The sequence below is a fragment of the Lissotriton vulgaris genome, chromosome 6 (genome assembly GCF_964263255.1).
Source record: "Lissotriton vulgaris chromosome 6, aLisVul1.2, whole genome shotgun sequence".
In the NCBI taxonomy this organism is placed as follows: domain Eukaryota; kingdom Metazoa; phylum Chordata; class Amphibia; order Caudata; family Salamandridae; genus Lissotriton; species Lissotriton vulgaris.
This window is the reverse complement of record NC_141694.1, coordinates 329226904-329241361: the sequence shown is the minus strand read 5'-3', so window position 1 is coordinate 329241361 and position 14458 is coordinate 329226904. Positions and strand designations below refer to the sequence as shown.

At 50.0% G+C, this 14458-nt stretch overlaps 1 protein-coding gene across 1 annotated transcript in view; it reads left to right on the top strand.

The window, feature by feature from the left end:
* Positions 1-14458, top strand: part of CPSF3 (cleavage and polyadenylation specific factor 3) — a 258178-nt gene that overhangs the window by 137958 nt on the left and 105762 nt on the right. The window contains exon 10 of the mRNA XM_086926362.1: positions 628-774. Within this exon, the coding sequence (XP_086782488.1) occupies positions 628-774 (147 nt within the window). The remainder of the gene's footprint in view (positions 1-627; positions 775-14458) is intronic.

Here is a 14458-nt window from a genome sequence, read left to right as displayed (position 1 = left end):
CAACACTGTACACCTTTCCAATGCACGCCTTTTCACTGCACGTCGTTACACTGCACGCCGCTCCAGTACTATGCCGCTCTAGTACTATGCTACTCTAGTGCATGACCTTCCAGTCTACTATGCCGCTCCAGTGCACAACCTTCCAGTCTACTATGCTGTTCCATATGTTGTCTCCAGCGCTTCTTGATAGATGGGGGTGAGCGCTTTGTAAGTGTCTGTTTTATGAGACCAACAAAATGTTTGTTTCAAGATTGATGAAAATGTGTCCACACCTATTTTGTATTGCAATTTAATGGTTCCTTAATAAATTGTGTATTAAAAGGAATTGATGTGCAAGACTCTTTCCTCCGATGTATTTATTTGATAATTCATTTGATTTTATAATATTTAAGTATATGATAATATTCTTTGTAGTAGACAGGAGCTTTGAGAAAGTATGTCCAACGTGTAACACTTATGGGAATTTTTCAGTTGGGATGTCTTGTAAGAGACATTTCAGAAACCTAATGTTCATGCAGCTCTTTTTGAAATCTCAAAATATACACTTTTTCATGTTCCACCTGTTCCTTCCACTTAAGACTACCTGTTAAACTTATGTCATTTTGTTGTTTTGGTCCTGTTTTGTAGCACATTATGTCTGAACCAGAGGAAATTGCCACTATGTCTGGACAGAAGCTGCCACTCAAGATGTCTGTCGATTACATCTCATTCTCTGCTCACACAGATTACCAACAAACCAGCGAGTTCATCCGTGCATTGAAGCCACCACATGTGGTTAGTGCCTTTATACAGTTAATGACTATATGACCGAGCTGCACCCATAGACTGCCATGTAATTGTTTATGAATTTAAGTTAAATTATCATTCCACAGTGCACTTTTTTGATCTAATTTGATTTCTGTGTAATGAGGGTTAACAAAAAAAAGAGGGACTACTAACAATTCTCTCCACTGCAATCTCTTGCAGCAAAAATAGCTGATCGTATGACATTAAGATGTATTAATTTTACGTTCGTTTTCTTGACATATTTTTTGTGTGCTTAATTGACGGACATTTTGTTTGCAAGTGCCTAGATAACCTACATCTTGGTTTTTTTTATTGAACAACACTCCAAAACACCCTTTTTGTAATTGGGTCTCGTTAACCTGACCGCATACGATGCTTGGTTGCGAAAGACCTATTTGTGGCTTAACAGGAATTAGTGGGTTTACAGCCCGTTCATTGCTTATCATTGGTTAGCTTTATTGTCACTCATTTTCTTGCTTCTTATTTGATGGCTTGCCTTCCTCTTCATGTGTTTTGGCCCTCCGCTGGACCATAGCCTCTTTACCATTTATGTAATTGGCTGAATTGTATTCTTCATTATTCACCTTGCCAGTACTACTTTTTAGCTTGTGCCTGTCAGACTTCACAAACTGTGTGGTTGCAAAAGGCCTGCTGTGCTATTTACCAAGAACTTTGAGTTTTACAAGCCTTTCCATTGCAATCCATTGGTTCGCTTAATTGTGATTCTCATTTCCTTCCTGCTTCAATGGCTTTTTTGTGCCATCTTGTTTGTATGACCTGACCTGTGGAGCATAACCGCTTCCGTTTCTCTCTGGTTGTCTTCCGTTCTTCCATTGCTCACTTTTTGTGAACTATTGTTTTCTTTTGTTTGAGTACTGCAGCTCCCTCTCTCCCTACCATATATCTCCTTGTAGCTGTTTCCTTTGTGTTGCAAACTTTTGTGTGCTTCACAACTAACAAACTGCCTGCCTGCCTCCCCTGTGCTTGGTGTTACTTTCTTTGTGTGCTTCTCCCCCGATCCTGTATTGCTGTCCCTCTTGTGCTGCTTTTTCCCAGCTTACTCCCCAATGCTTCCGCCATCCGCTCTAACATTGCTCCCCCATCTTCTCGTAAAATAAGTGGTTGTATGTAGATATTAAGGCTTTAACTCAGTCGACATGGGCACGCCAGGGAGTTTACAAACCGTCTTTTTTTGGACTCATGTCTTGGTCACTTTACTCTGTCCCCTCCCCTGTCACTTTTCAGTGTTCATTAACACCACAAAACACGAGTGACCCAGCCGTTCAAATAAACGTTGTTCCAGCCTCAGTGTGGCTGCTATTTTGAAATAGTCTGTTCTGCATTGTCTATAACTACATAATGTCATTAATTCTTTGTTCGAACATCAATAATTAGGATAATTATGGAGGGTGATGGATTGCAGTTAGCAAGGCGTTGGGGGGATAGGTAAAACGAGTGAACAAGAAACCCTCAAAAAGGCTTCTACAAAGCCTCACCACAGGCCTTATGAAGAGCAAAGCCCATTCTGAGCCTCATCAAAAAACACAAAATGGAACACATTTCCTCTCGGCACAAGTCAAGATCAGAACCTACAACCACATCAGACAAGATGTCTATTAAAGTCTAAAAACCTGCCTCCCCACTATTGACACAGCAGTTACCCTCGATAGTGAATCTATCTACAGCACCAAATTGTCGTCCGAAACATTGTGGACCAACTCGATGGCTACAACAATACTGTCAACATCGAAAACAACTTTGTAGACTATCACGGTTACGGTCCGTTCCCTGCTGATGGCAACCCTCTATGATTGCTTCCTCTTTGTCGATGACGGTGCCACTGTTGAGAGAACTGTCGACGGTGCTGATGAAAACCTCATCGACTACCCCTGTCAATGAGGAAAAAAAGGTACATTCATTTCAGAAAGTCATTTCTATGCCACTGATGTCAGAGCGTAGCTCTCATTATGGTATTGCCTTTACCTCGAAGCCATTTGACATTGAAGATAGTTCTTTTGTATACATAAAATACAAAGAAGATTACAAAGAATACATGGAAGAGGGCTACTTTCTTTGCTAGGCAGACATCCTCGAGCCACTCAGAGTTGGGTCTTTCACTACAAGCAGGAATTTGAGCCTTTTGAACAAGAAGCTTAGTACCATGAGGCGATGATGCAGGTTCCAAGGGTTTTGGTGAAAAACTAAAGATTAGTGCTTGCAGAATATTACTAAAGGTTCCACGTCGCTCAAGCAATCATCCATACCTCCACTATCTCCTCTGGTATAGCTTCCCATGTCTCAAAAGCCTCATCATTTTCTCACTAGTCCACGTCCTAAGAAATCCCCGCAGTCAAAGGCCACAGTGCCATCTGTGGACGATGAGGCTCATTCTGAGGAAGAGGAAGTACATGACTAACTGGATGTGGGCCCAGATTGGGATCATTATCCAGTATTTGGGTGTCTTTCATAGATTCACATGCCTGAATCATTCCCCGTCGCCGAGACGGGAGCCTCCGGTACATAAAAAAGTAATGTCCTAAGGACATACATAGAGAATATAGGCCGAAGGGCCTCCCCTTTTTGGGGCCTTTCCACGTCCTTATGTAAAAGGACCGAACTTCTCATCGTTAGCCAATCAGCTCCGACCTCCCTCTAGAACCTTCCCGGGAGGAGCCTCCGTCCCTCAGATTTTTCTACCGCACGTTGTGCTAGGGAGTCTCCAACCTGAGCTCTTCAGGTTTTCCAAAATTCGAAGTCTCAAACTTCGCCGAAGTTCAATTTGTACGAAAAGGATTTATCCTATCATCGACTACATGTCGGAATCTAATAAGAAAGCTTCGTCCATGGCGGACTCACAGACGAAAGCCCTTCTAAGGGCCTGTTCCTCCTGCGGCAAGCAGCGGATTCAAGCGGAGGACAAGCACGACCTGTGCTTATATTGCCTGTACCCTGACCACGTCACTGACAAGTGTAGGGTGTGTAGAGCCTTCCCAAAGAAGACGGTTAAGGAAAGGGAAACTCGCCTTCGCGAATGGCTCGACAGGCTTAAGGTCCGAGACACTCTGGAATCTTCCGAGGGTAGTGTCTCCGCGACCTCCAAAGTCTCCAAGAAGAGACCCAGGGTGCAGTCCCCTGGAGGGACAGACACTCCTCCTAAGAAGGCGCACAGGAAGCCTTCGGAGGCACGCTCCACCACCTCCTCAGTGTCTGTTAAGGATGGCCAGAGGTTCAAGAAGCCCGCTCCATCTACTAAGCGGACCACCTCAGTCACGACCACTGTGTCGACCACTACGGCCTCATCGCCCTCCGCGACGGCCACGACGACCACCACTGCGTCCTCAGGCGCACCGGTCTCCTCGACCATTCCTCTGAAACCTTCATCCAATACGAAGGCGGCCTCTTCGTCACCTAAGAGGTCTAAATCTACAGGTACGCCTTCGCCGAAAACACCTCATACCGAAGGCTCGTCACCTAAGACGTCGAAGTCAAGTTCGTCTCCTAAAACGTCGAAGTCAAGTTCAAAGAGCACACCTTCGACAAAGATATCTCAAGTCCAAAGCCCTGCCATCAGTAAGGCGGCGAAACCCTTATCCCCGCAAAATTTGATGCCATTGACCCTGACGGAGGTGCCCAAATCACCAACACACACGGCGGGGGCGCCATCTTCACGCACGTCGTCGGAAGAGACCCCGGCGCCATCTTGGAAAGAATCGAGATTGGTCGAAGTCTCTATTCACTCGATTCCAACGCCCTCGGTTCGCCCAACGGTGGAGTTGGCACCCGAGCAAGAACAGGAAACACTCCAGAGTGAGGAGTCAGACGAAGAACAGGAGGTTCGCGAAGAACACCAGGACGTCCACGAGATCCGGGACGAAGTTATGTATCAAGGCAGCTCCCTGAACGTCGACACGGTGAACACCCCGATGATCTGTTTGCCACTGTCTCTGGTCAACGATTTGAAATCCCTGGTGCAGGACTATAGACAACGGTTCCCGGACGCCGACAGCGGTGCCCAGGTACCGGTCACCCAAGCGCAACCATCGGCCTCGCACCCTTCCGCTCCCCAGGCCCGTCCTTGGAGCCAACTCCGACCGCAAACCCAGGCGGAGGACTCATCGGAAAGCGAGGAGGATGAGACGGACTTAGAGGAAGGCGAGGTGCAAGACGTCGCCTCGGACCACAGAGACGACGATGCCGATGCTGCGTCATCACACCATTCGTCTACCCCGGCATCCCCGCGACCGCGCCACTCTGAAGCGGCAGACGTAGGAGGTTTCCACAAACTGGTGGACAGAGCTGCGAGGAGGTTTCACATGGCAGTGGAATCCGCGGAAACGGAATGCATCCTCCATGATTTCAAGGAGCACACCCAGAAATCGGCCAAGTCTATTCCTCTTATAGACTTTCTATGGGAACAGGGCAAGAAGCTGATGCTCACGCCTGCTTCGGTGCCTGCGGTGGTTCCGCGCCTAGACAAAAAATATAAGGCCCCGAACTCCGCACCTGCCTGCCTGACCGGCCACCCCAAACCGGACTCGGTTGTCACTCAGGCGGCCCAAAAACAATCCCGCAACCCCTCCTCGCCGCTGTCCGCGCCCCCGGACAAGGAAGGAAGGAAGCTGGACACCATAGGCAAGAGGTTCTCCACCACATCCGCCATGTCCATCAAGGTGGCAAATTCCATCGCCCTCCTTGGCCGCTACAACCGCCAGCTATGGGAAGACATAGCTCCCTATCTGCAAGGCCTACCGGCCACGGTCCAGGACGAGGTGAAAGCTCTTCTAGCAGAAGGACAAAACTCCGCGGCAGAAATTATCGACTGCGCCATCGACGCAGCCATGACGGGATTCCGCCAGTTGGCCGGGGCTGCCGTGCTCCGCCGCCAAGGCTGGCTCAAAGCGACGTCTTTTCGGCAGGAGGTCCAATCTAAGGTGCTGGATATGCCGTTCGATGGTCAATTCCTCTTTGGGGAGAAGATAGACGAGGCACTCCAGGCCATCAAAAAAGACACCGACACGGCGAGGGCTCTGGGCTCCCTTCAGTCCCGGAACCAATCCTTTCGAGGGGGCCGCTCCAGAGGTCAGTACTCCTACAGAGGTTCCTACCAAAACCGGTCGTCCTATTCCTACGGCAACAGGAACCAGCCCCAGCAAAAACAACAGTCCCGACAGTCATCCTATTGGAGATCGTCCTTCAGAGGCAAATCCACCAAGAAGGGCACTGGCGGCCGCCAGTGACCATTTACTCCAGCCAGTCCCACCACCGTCTCAATCCTTTCGAATTGGGGGAAAACTGACCCACTTCCTCCACAATTGGCAAAAAATCACTACGGATCGGTGGGTACTACAAATAATTCAATTTGGACATTCCCTCGAACTGGTCAACACCCCTCCCAACACCCCTCCGCTGAAGCGTGCTCACAAACACCTGCACCTCCTTCTCCGGGAAGTCTCCGCCATGCTGGTCAAAGGAGCCATCGAAAGAGTCCCGGAGTCCCAGAAGGGGAAGGGTTTTTATTCCCACTTCTTCCTGGTCCAACAGAAAGAGGACAAGTGGAGGCCGATCTTAGACCTCCGGGCGCTCAACGCCTTCCTGAGGAGTCAATCCTTCCGGATGGTCACAATCCAGGAGATCCTAGGAGCACTGGAGAGAGGAGACTCGATGGTCTCCATGGACTTACAGGACGCCTACTACCATGTCCCCATCCTCGTCAGGCACAGGAAATACCTACGGTTCGAAATAGCGGGCAGACATTACCAGTTCAAGGTCTTGCCGTTTGGCCTCAAATCTGCCCCACGTATCTTCACGAAGTGCTTGGCGCCAGTGGCAGCCTTCCTGCGACAAAGGGGTCACCAGGTGTTCCCCTACCTGGACGACTGGCTGGTGAAGGCTCCTTCCCCGGAGGACGCGCTGGCTTCCTTCAACGCCTGCAGCGCTCTTTTCCAACAGCTGGGTCTGACGATCAACCTCAAAAAATCATGCACTACTCCGTCGACGAGGATCACCTTCCTAGGGGCGACCCTGGACACGAAGCGCGCGAAGGCTTTCCCCTCAGAGGACAGGATCAGCAAAATACTGTCTCTGGCCGCGGCGGTGGCCAAGAAGCCTCGCATCAAGGTCCGGACGTTCACCTCCTTGCTGGGGATGATGTCTTCATGCATTCTCCTCGTACCGCACTGCAGGCTCCACATGCGCCCCCTGCAGGAGGCGTTGGCGAGACAATGGAAACAGTGTTCCGGCTCATTCGACGACATTATCACGATCACACCGGCCATCATAAAGGCCCTTCTGTGGTGGAGAAACAAGACACACCTGACGGCCGGCTTACAGTTCCTCCTGCCGCCGGCACCACTGGTCATCACGACCGATGCCTCACTGGAAGGCTGGGGCGCAGTACTGTTGGACCTTCGAGTCAGCGGCAAATGGGACGCCCAGGAGAAACAACTACACATCAACCTCCTGGAACTGAGAGCAGTGTATCTGGCTCTACAAGCCTTCCTGCCACGTATCGGCACTTCCCCTGTGCTCGTCAAAACAGACAACACCACGACGATGCACTACCTGAACAAACAAGGGGGAACGCGATCTCTCTCTCTCTCACGAGAATCGCAAAGAATCTGGAACTGGTTGGTGGCGCACGGCCTCTCCCTCAAAGCGGAGTACGTTCCAGGGAAGGACAACACTATCGCGGACGCCCTCAGCAGGCAGACCTCTCTCTCCCACGAATGGGAACTCAACGACGTCACGGTGGCCCACGTCTTCTCACAATGGGGCACCCCGAGGATCGATCTCTTCGCGACGGCAGGGAACGCCAAATGCCGAAGCTACGCAAGCTGGCATCCCCAACGGGGGTCGCTGGGAAATGCTTTTTCCATCGGCTGGTCCAGCGTGTTTGCGTACGCTTTTCCTCCGTTCCCGATGATACCGAGGCTCCTCCGGAAGATGAGGACGGAACCGTGCACGCTGATACTGATTGCTCCGTACTGGCCGAGACAACATTGGTTCTCGGATCTACTTCGCCTGTCCATCAGGCCCCCGATTCACCTGCGACAACACCCGAACCTCTTGACAATGTCCGGAGGCCTAGTACACCACCCGAACCTCCGTTCGCTCAACTTATCGGCCTGGCTCCTGAGCACCGTGAGTTCGGAGACCTAGATATACCGCAGGACTGCAGGGCAGTACTGGCCAAAGCGAGGGCGGGCAGCACGACCAAGACCTACTCGCTCAAGTGGAAGAGGTTCTGCTTGTGGTGTTCGGAACAAGACTTACACCCTCTCCGGGTCACCCCAGTACAGCTGCTACCGTACCTCCTACACCTGGCTCAATCGGGGCTGGCTCACGCCTCCATTAAGGTTCATCTGGCTGCGATTTCTAGGTTCACCAGGACCCCATCGGGACCCTCCCTCTGGTCCAGTCGACTGGTAAAGCAATTTCTGAAGGGGCTTTACAGATCCTTTCCGAGGCCTCGGAAAGTCCCTCCAACCTGGCAGTTGAACTTGGTGCTCAACCAACTCATGAAACACCCCTTCGAGCCCATACACCGGGCCTCGCTCAAGCATCTTTCCTGGAAAACGGCTCTCCTGCTAGCCCTGACGTCAGCCAGACGGGTCAGCGAACTTCAGGCGCTGTCCATTCAGGAACCGTATCTCCAATTCAGGCACGACCGAGTGGTACTCAGGCCCAACCCTAAATTCATTCCTAAAGTGCCGTCAGACTTTCACCTGAACGAACCAATTGTCCTCAAGTCGTTCTTTGCGGACCCTTCCACAGCAGCAGAAAGGGCGCTGCATTCCTTGGACCTTAAAAGGTGTCTCAAATTCTACTTGGACAGGACCAAAGACGTCAGGAAGTCTTCTCAACTCTTTGTAGCCTACAGCAACCCGCGCATGGGGTTGCCCTTGACAAAACAGAGCATCTCACGCTGGATTTCTTCAGCAATTGCTTTCTGCCATGATCAGGCCGGACGGCCTTTGACAGACCGAGTGGCTGCCCACTCGACCAGAGCGATGTCAACGTCAGCGGCGCTCTTCGCTGGAGTGACGATCCTGGACATCTGCCGAGCGGCGACATGGAAGTCCCCGCATACCTTTTCCAAGCACTACTGCCTGGACATCGAACTGCAGAAGGACGCTGCAGTGGGACAAGCGGTGCTGCGCCATCTCTTCCAATAAGGTGAGCCTTACCTCGTCCCGCCATCCAGGTATGCACATTCTTCATGGTTTTTTCTGCTATATGCATGACTGTATATTACCATGTTTCTCTCATGTTGTCTGTAATTTATGCAGGCCTGCTAGATGTGAGAATGTGCTTTACCACTATGCATGTATAACTGCTGGCTACTCTGATTCAGGCATGTGAATCTATGAAAGACACCCAAATACTGGATAAGAAATGCGTTACTTACCTGTAACAGCAGTTATCCAGTATTGGTGTCTTTCATAGATTCACATGCAACCCTCCCGCCTCCCCGGTAAGGACTCACGTACCTCTATGTCTACATTGCAACACCCTAGCTGGGTGCGTACGAAAATCTGAGGGACGGAGGCTCCTCCCGGGAAGGTTCTAGAGGGAGGTCGGAGCTGATTGGCTAACGATGAGAAGTTCGGTCCTTTTACATAAGGACGTGGAAAGGCCCCAAAAAGGGGAGGCCCTTCGGCCTATATTCTCTATGTATGTCCTTAGGACATTACTTTTTTATGTACCGGAGGCTCCCGTCTCGGCGACGGGGAATGATTCAGGCATGTGAATCTATGAAAGACACCAATACTGGATAACTGCTGTTACAGGTAAGTAACGCATTTCTTATTTAACGCCAATCTGTCCATCAGTTCCTCGCCCACTCGATTCTCCTCCAAATGATATTTGGGGTTTCCATGCCTTTTGGAAAGCATAAGATATTCGATCTGCCAATATCAATAAAGCAATCCTATTGTTTTCTCTAACATTAAGCACACTCTCAGAATCCGTTAAACCTATTCCAATAAGTTCCTTAATTTGAAATGAGGGTGTTAAGGTCCTGAAAATTAATACAACAGTCCTGCAGTTATCCCGCGACTGGATATTGAATATAAAGCTCCTTTAGATTTTCCTTCTTGTCAGATTGGCCACCCAAAGGCTAGTTTGGTAGCAAACTGCCTAGTGCTGATCGAAGAATACTTCCGCTCCATGCTGCACAGCACCTTACTGGAACGGAAGAAGTCTGGAAAGTATAGGATAATGGTGCTTTAACTGGGTGCCAACCACAGTTGGAGCATCCAGTTGCTTAGTGATCATTTGGCAGCACAATAGGCAGATGTGATGGGATTTAGCAGCATACACTGATCTTCTACCTGAAGGTGAGAAATCTGAAGCTAAGAAAATTCTTTAGGAGGGCGTTGGAACATCTTCAGAGATGATCAGTTGTGCCATGGATATAGAATTCCACTAGATTATGCCAGTTATCTGGATCAGCTGTTCTCTGGAGGCAGGGAGGATTGAGATGCACATCCTTTAGACATGTGGTCAAAACGAAGACTGCGGACATGCCTTATGACAGAGAAGCGCTCTGCAGAAAGCCTTTGGATGATGGTTTGCAGTTGCTTGAATCCGACACCAATACTGCAAGATCTCTGGGTCTTCTTCAGAAGAGACAATGGCCCTTTGAGGGGTGATAGGCAGAGGACAATTTGCTTATAGACTGGGATATCAATTCTAAAGCTATTAGCCATGCTACCACTATCAACAACATTATAAATCTCAATACTACATGCCTCTGCCCTCAGCAGTCCGTGTTAGACAAGCGCCATGTTCGATGCCAGGGCCCCAGAACAAAGACACAGATTAAAGACAGTGACTTTAAAAAGGTGCCTGCCACGATAACCCTGTCCCCGAAATCATTTCCTTTAAGGGAGTTGGGTGGGGGGCAGCAGGGGGTGGGGATAAATGTGTCCATCAATTACCAGAATGGGTGATTTATAACCAACCATTGGGTCCTGGACATTATTTATACGGTCAGACTTTGGAAGTCTTCCAAAAAGCAGTCATGCCCCACCTCAAAGGAGGTCCCGTCTCTATCTCTTTCACTTGCAATTGGAAATTCTGTCCATTCTAACAAAGGAACTATAGAATTAGTCGCTTTCACTCGGAAAGGTACAGGTTTCTGTTCCAGTTTTCTACTTGATTAAAGAGAGAATCCAGCGAATGGAGACCTATCCTACATCTGAGAAATTTTAACATCTCAAGAAGCAATCGTTTTGAATGTTAACAGATCATACCGCATGTACTAATTTATATAGTGCTACAACAGAGGAAGACCGCAATTCTACCATGAGAATTGCATTCAATGGATTTACACTCATTAAGGGCCGGCTACAGGTGACGTACCATTCCCCTAATTTATCAGTAGGTACAATTACTCCCTTTTGACAGCCCAGGTTCCCTCTACACTCCATAGTGGCCATACTAGTCTAATGTAGTCCTTGGTATTTCAAACAGCAAGGTTTTTAACTAAGTTCTTTAACTAAGATTCAACCTCCTTCCTTTCTATTTCTCCTACCCCGCCCCCATTGCTCTTCCTCCAGCCTCTCTGTGCCCTACAAAACTGTTTCTTAGTTTCGTCACGTGTCGGCTCTGCCCAGAAACAGGACTACTAGGGCCCCATAACAGGCTACTTCCAAAAGTCTTAGTGGCAGTTTTTCCAACTTCCCTTTTTTGTGCACTTTAATTCACTTTTGGTCCTGATGAAGTGCCCACAGATTCCTCCAGAACAATTGGCACGAAACATGTCGACCCCCACTATAGACTGCCTGCTAGGGACATTACACTCCCGTAGGGCGTCCACTTTATTTTAGTTAGGCAGGATCCACCTTCACCATTAAAATTAATTGCTACTAGGACCGACCCTGACCTATTTTAAACTACTCCACCCGTGCACACCAACTCCCATTGCCCCCACACCCGCACGCAACCAACGGCTTCTTCTAAAAGATCTCCGACAAAGAGCCCCGGAAACAGTGAGCCTGTCTAGCATTGCAGCGCCGGCCCGACGATCAAGGCCCAATGATGATGCATGACACCTCTTGGGGTGTGCGAGGGCAATAAGACAAAAGCTTTGTCTTTCCCCCACCTTTCCCTTCCACTATCCCCTTAGGAACTGTACCCAACTCGTTAAAGTGATTTATAACCAACCATTGGGTCCTGGACATTATTTCATACGGTCAGACTTTGGAATTCATCCAAAAAAGCAGTCATGCCCCACCTCGAAGGAGGTTCCATCTCTTTCACTTACAATTGGAAATTCTGTCCATTCTAACAAAGGAACTATAGAATTAGTCGGGGCGTGGCCTGGCAATCAGCAAGATGGCAGCGCTGTAGTGCTGCTCTGCTGGCCACCGATCATAATCCTGCCTCATCTGCGCCAGCTGACCGAATTCCTTGATGGGAGCATTCTGCTGACACGCCGACCGAACAGCTGCGGTGTCCATTTGGGCTGTTGGTGTACGGCGATGAGCGTGAGAGGCATTTGAAGGCGGAGGAGCTGAGCCGGCAGCACTGCGAAATGGCGGAGGCGCGCGAGGAGAACTAACTGCTGTTCTCCTCGCCTGACCGCACTTGTTGCTAAGGGCTGAGATAACCGCCCTATGTTGCGGAGGAGGACTGTGCCTGCCTGTGACTTGCGGTGTCAGACCTCGGCGGGGGCGCTGGTGTTGTCTGTGGCTGTGTAGGGGAGAGCGGTCGGCGCCAACACCTGGACTCGGCCACGAGTGGGCCGCACGAGCTGGGCCTTGGCCGGTGCACCCGCTCGGGGAGACGAGCTGCCCGCGCCGATCGCTCATCGCCGCCTACCCCCTGGGCCTCCTGGAAGCGCTGTCCTTCGCCCGGCAAGCAATGGAATGACCGTGTGGTTGCTGCAGCGGTGACCTCATTGCCCGAGTGGGATGCCTGAATTGCTCGGACTATCGACACAGGCCCAGCGCCAGTATCATTAGTGAGAAACCCATCCTGCGGAGTCTGTGCTGTGGGAGCAGAAGTCAGGCAACGAACACAGTCCATAGTACTGAACCCCCCCCCCCACATACTACTGGCCCTAAGGGTTGCTGTTTGTGCTGCCTCGCTTGGTGGCGGCCTTCGGATGGTTGCATCGGGGCTCGTCTGTAGGAGACCTTAGCAGTTGCGACTGATGGTGTACCTGCTGTCTGGGGTGAGACTCATCAACATCTAACTGTCATACCTGGGGCCGGACTCGCTACCACGAGGCAGGATCCCTGTGTCTGTTGGCAGTAAAGGTATAGGTGCCTGCACGGAGAGTTGAAGGCCTGCTCGACTGTGCTGTGGTCTGGCCTGAGGAGGTGACTTGGACCAATTTGATTGCAGACGCAGAGAGCTCTGTTGGGATACTCATCCTTGGAGAGAGACAATGTGAGAGTGCGAGATAGGCAAGCCGGATAAATCACAGCCGCGACTAATGTTTGAGCTCCGGAAGGCTGTCAAGACTACCCAAAATGCGGCTTCTGATACTGAACTGGAAGCTGCTTCACAGGGCCCCACGAGTCTGGAGAGATCGCTGGCAGCTATACAGGCTAGTCTGCAGGCGATAGACGGGATTATTTAAGCCCTAAATGGTCGTTTGGACCAGTTTTCTGCGAAGTTGGATAAGCAGGCGGCACGTATAGGGGGGCCGAACAGAGGATAACGGACACGGAAGATGGGCTGCAACAAGTAGCAGCGAAAACATCAGACATTACGAAGATCCTCGCTGTTATTCAAGCAAAGAATGAGGACATTGAGGCGAGATCGAGACGCAATATCATCCGGGTTTTGGGCATCCCGGAATCTACACATGTGGGGCGCCTGGAAGATTATGTTTAAGCGATGCTGCGAGAAGTGTGTAGTGCGGACGAGCTTTCCCCTATGTTTGCTGTTGAGAAAGCCCATCGGTCTTTGGTGGCTCGCCCACCTCCAGGTACTCCGCCACGACCTATAATCGCCCGTTTATTGAACTACAGAGATCGGGACACTGTGCTGCATATCAACAGAAATAAGGACATGATCACATATCAGAATAATGTTCTCTCCTTTTACCCGGATTTTACTGCACGGGTGCAGGTGGCGTGAAAGGAGTTCCAAAATGTGAAGAGGCTGTTACAAAAGGAGCAGGTCCATTATGCCATGCTCTATCCAGCGAGGCTGCGCATCGGAGTTTAATGGGGGCAAAATGTTTACAATGCCAAAACAGGCAATGGCAACGACTACGCAAATCACCTGACAACACATCTGATGTAGATGACTGATTCACAACAGTGTCTTAGTTTGGTAAATGCGTTCTGCTTCGCATTACACTTTGTATTGTGCTGATTGCGCTCTAGTTTCGCCATGGTTATGAACACTGATACTGGGGCACCCCTGGGGTTGAACAGGCCTGGCTGCTATGCCTCAGGATAAATGCCGGTTATGCATTATGCTTTTGGTAGGGCGGGGGTATGTGTGCTTGAATAATGCTTTATTGGTTGGTGTGGGATGTTGTTGAAAAAGTCTACCACAAGATGCGAGTCCTATTGCCCCCCTGTCTTTGATCAATATTGATGGGAAGATTCTTGCCAAGGTATTGGGTACTAAATTACACCCTCTGATGCCTCTCCTGGTTTTACCGGATCAATCTGGATTCATTCCGGACCGGTCTACCTCTTGGAAT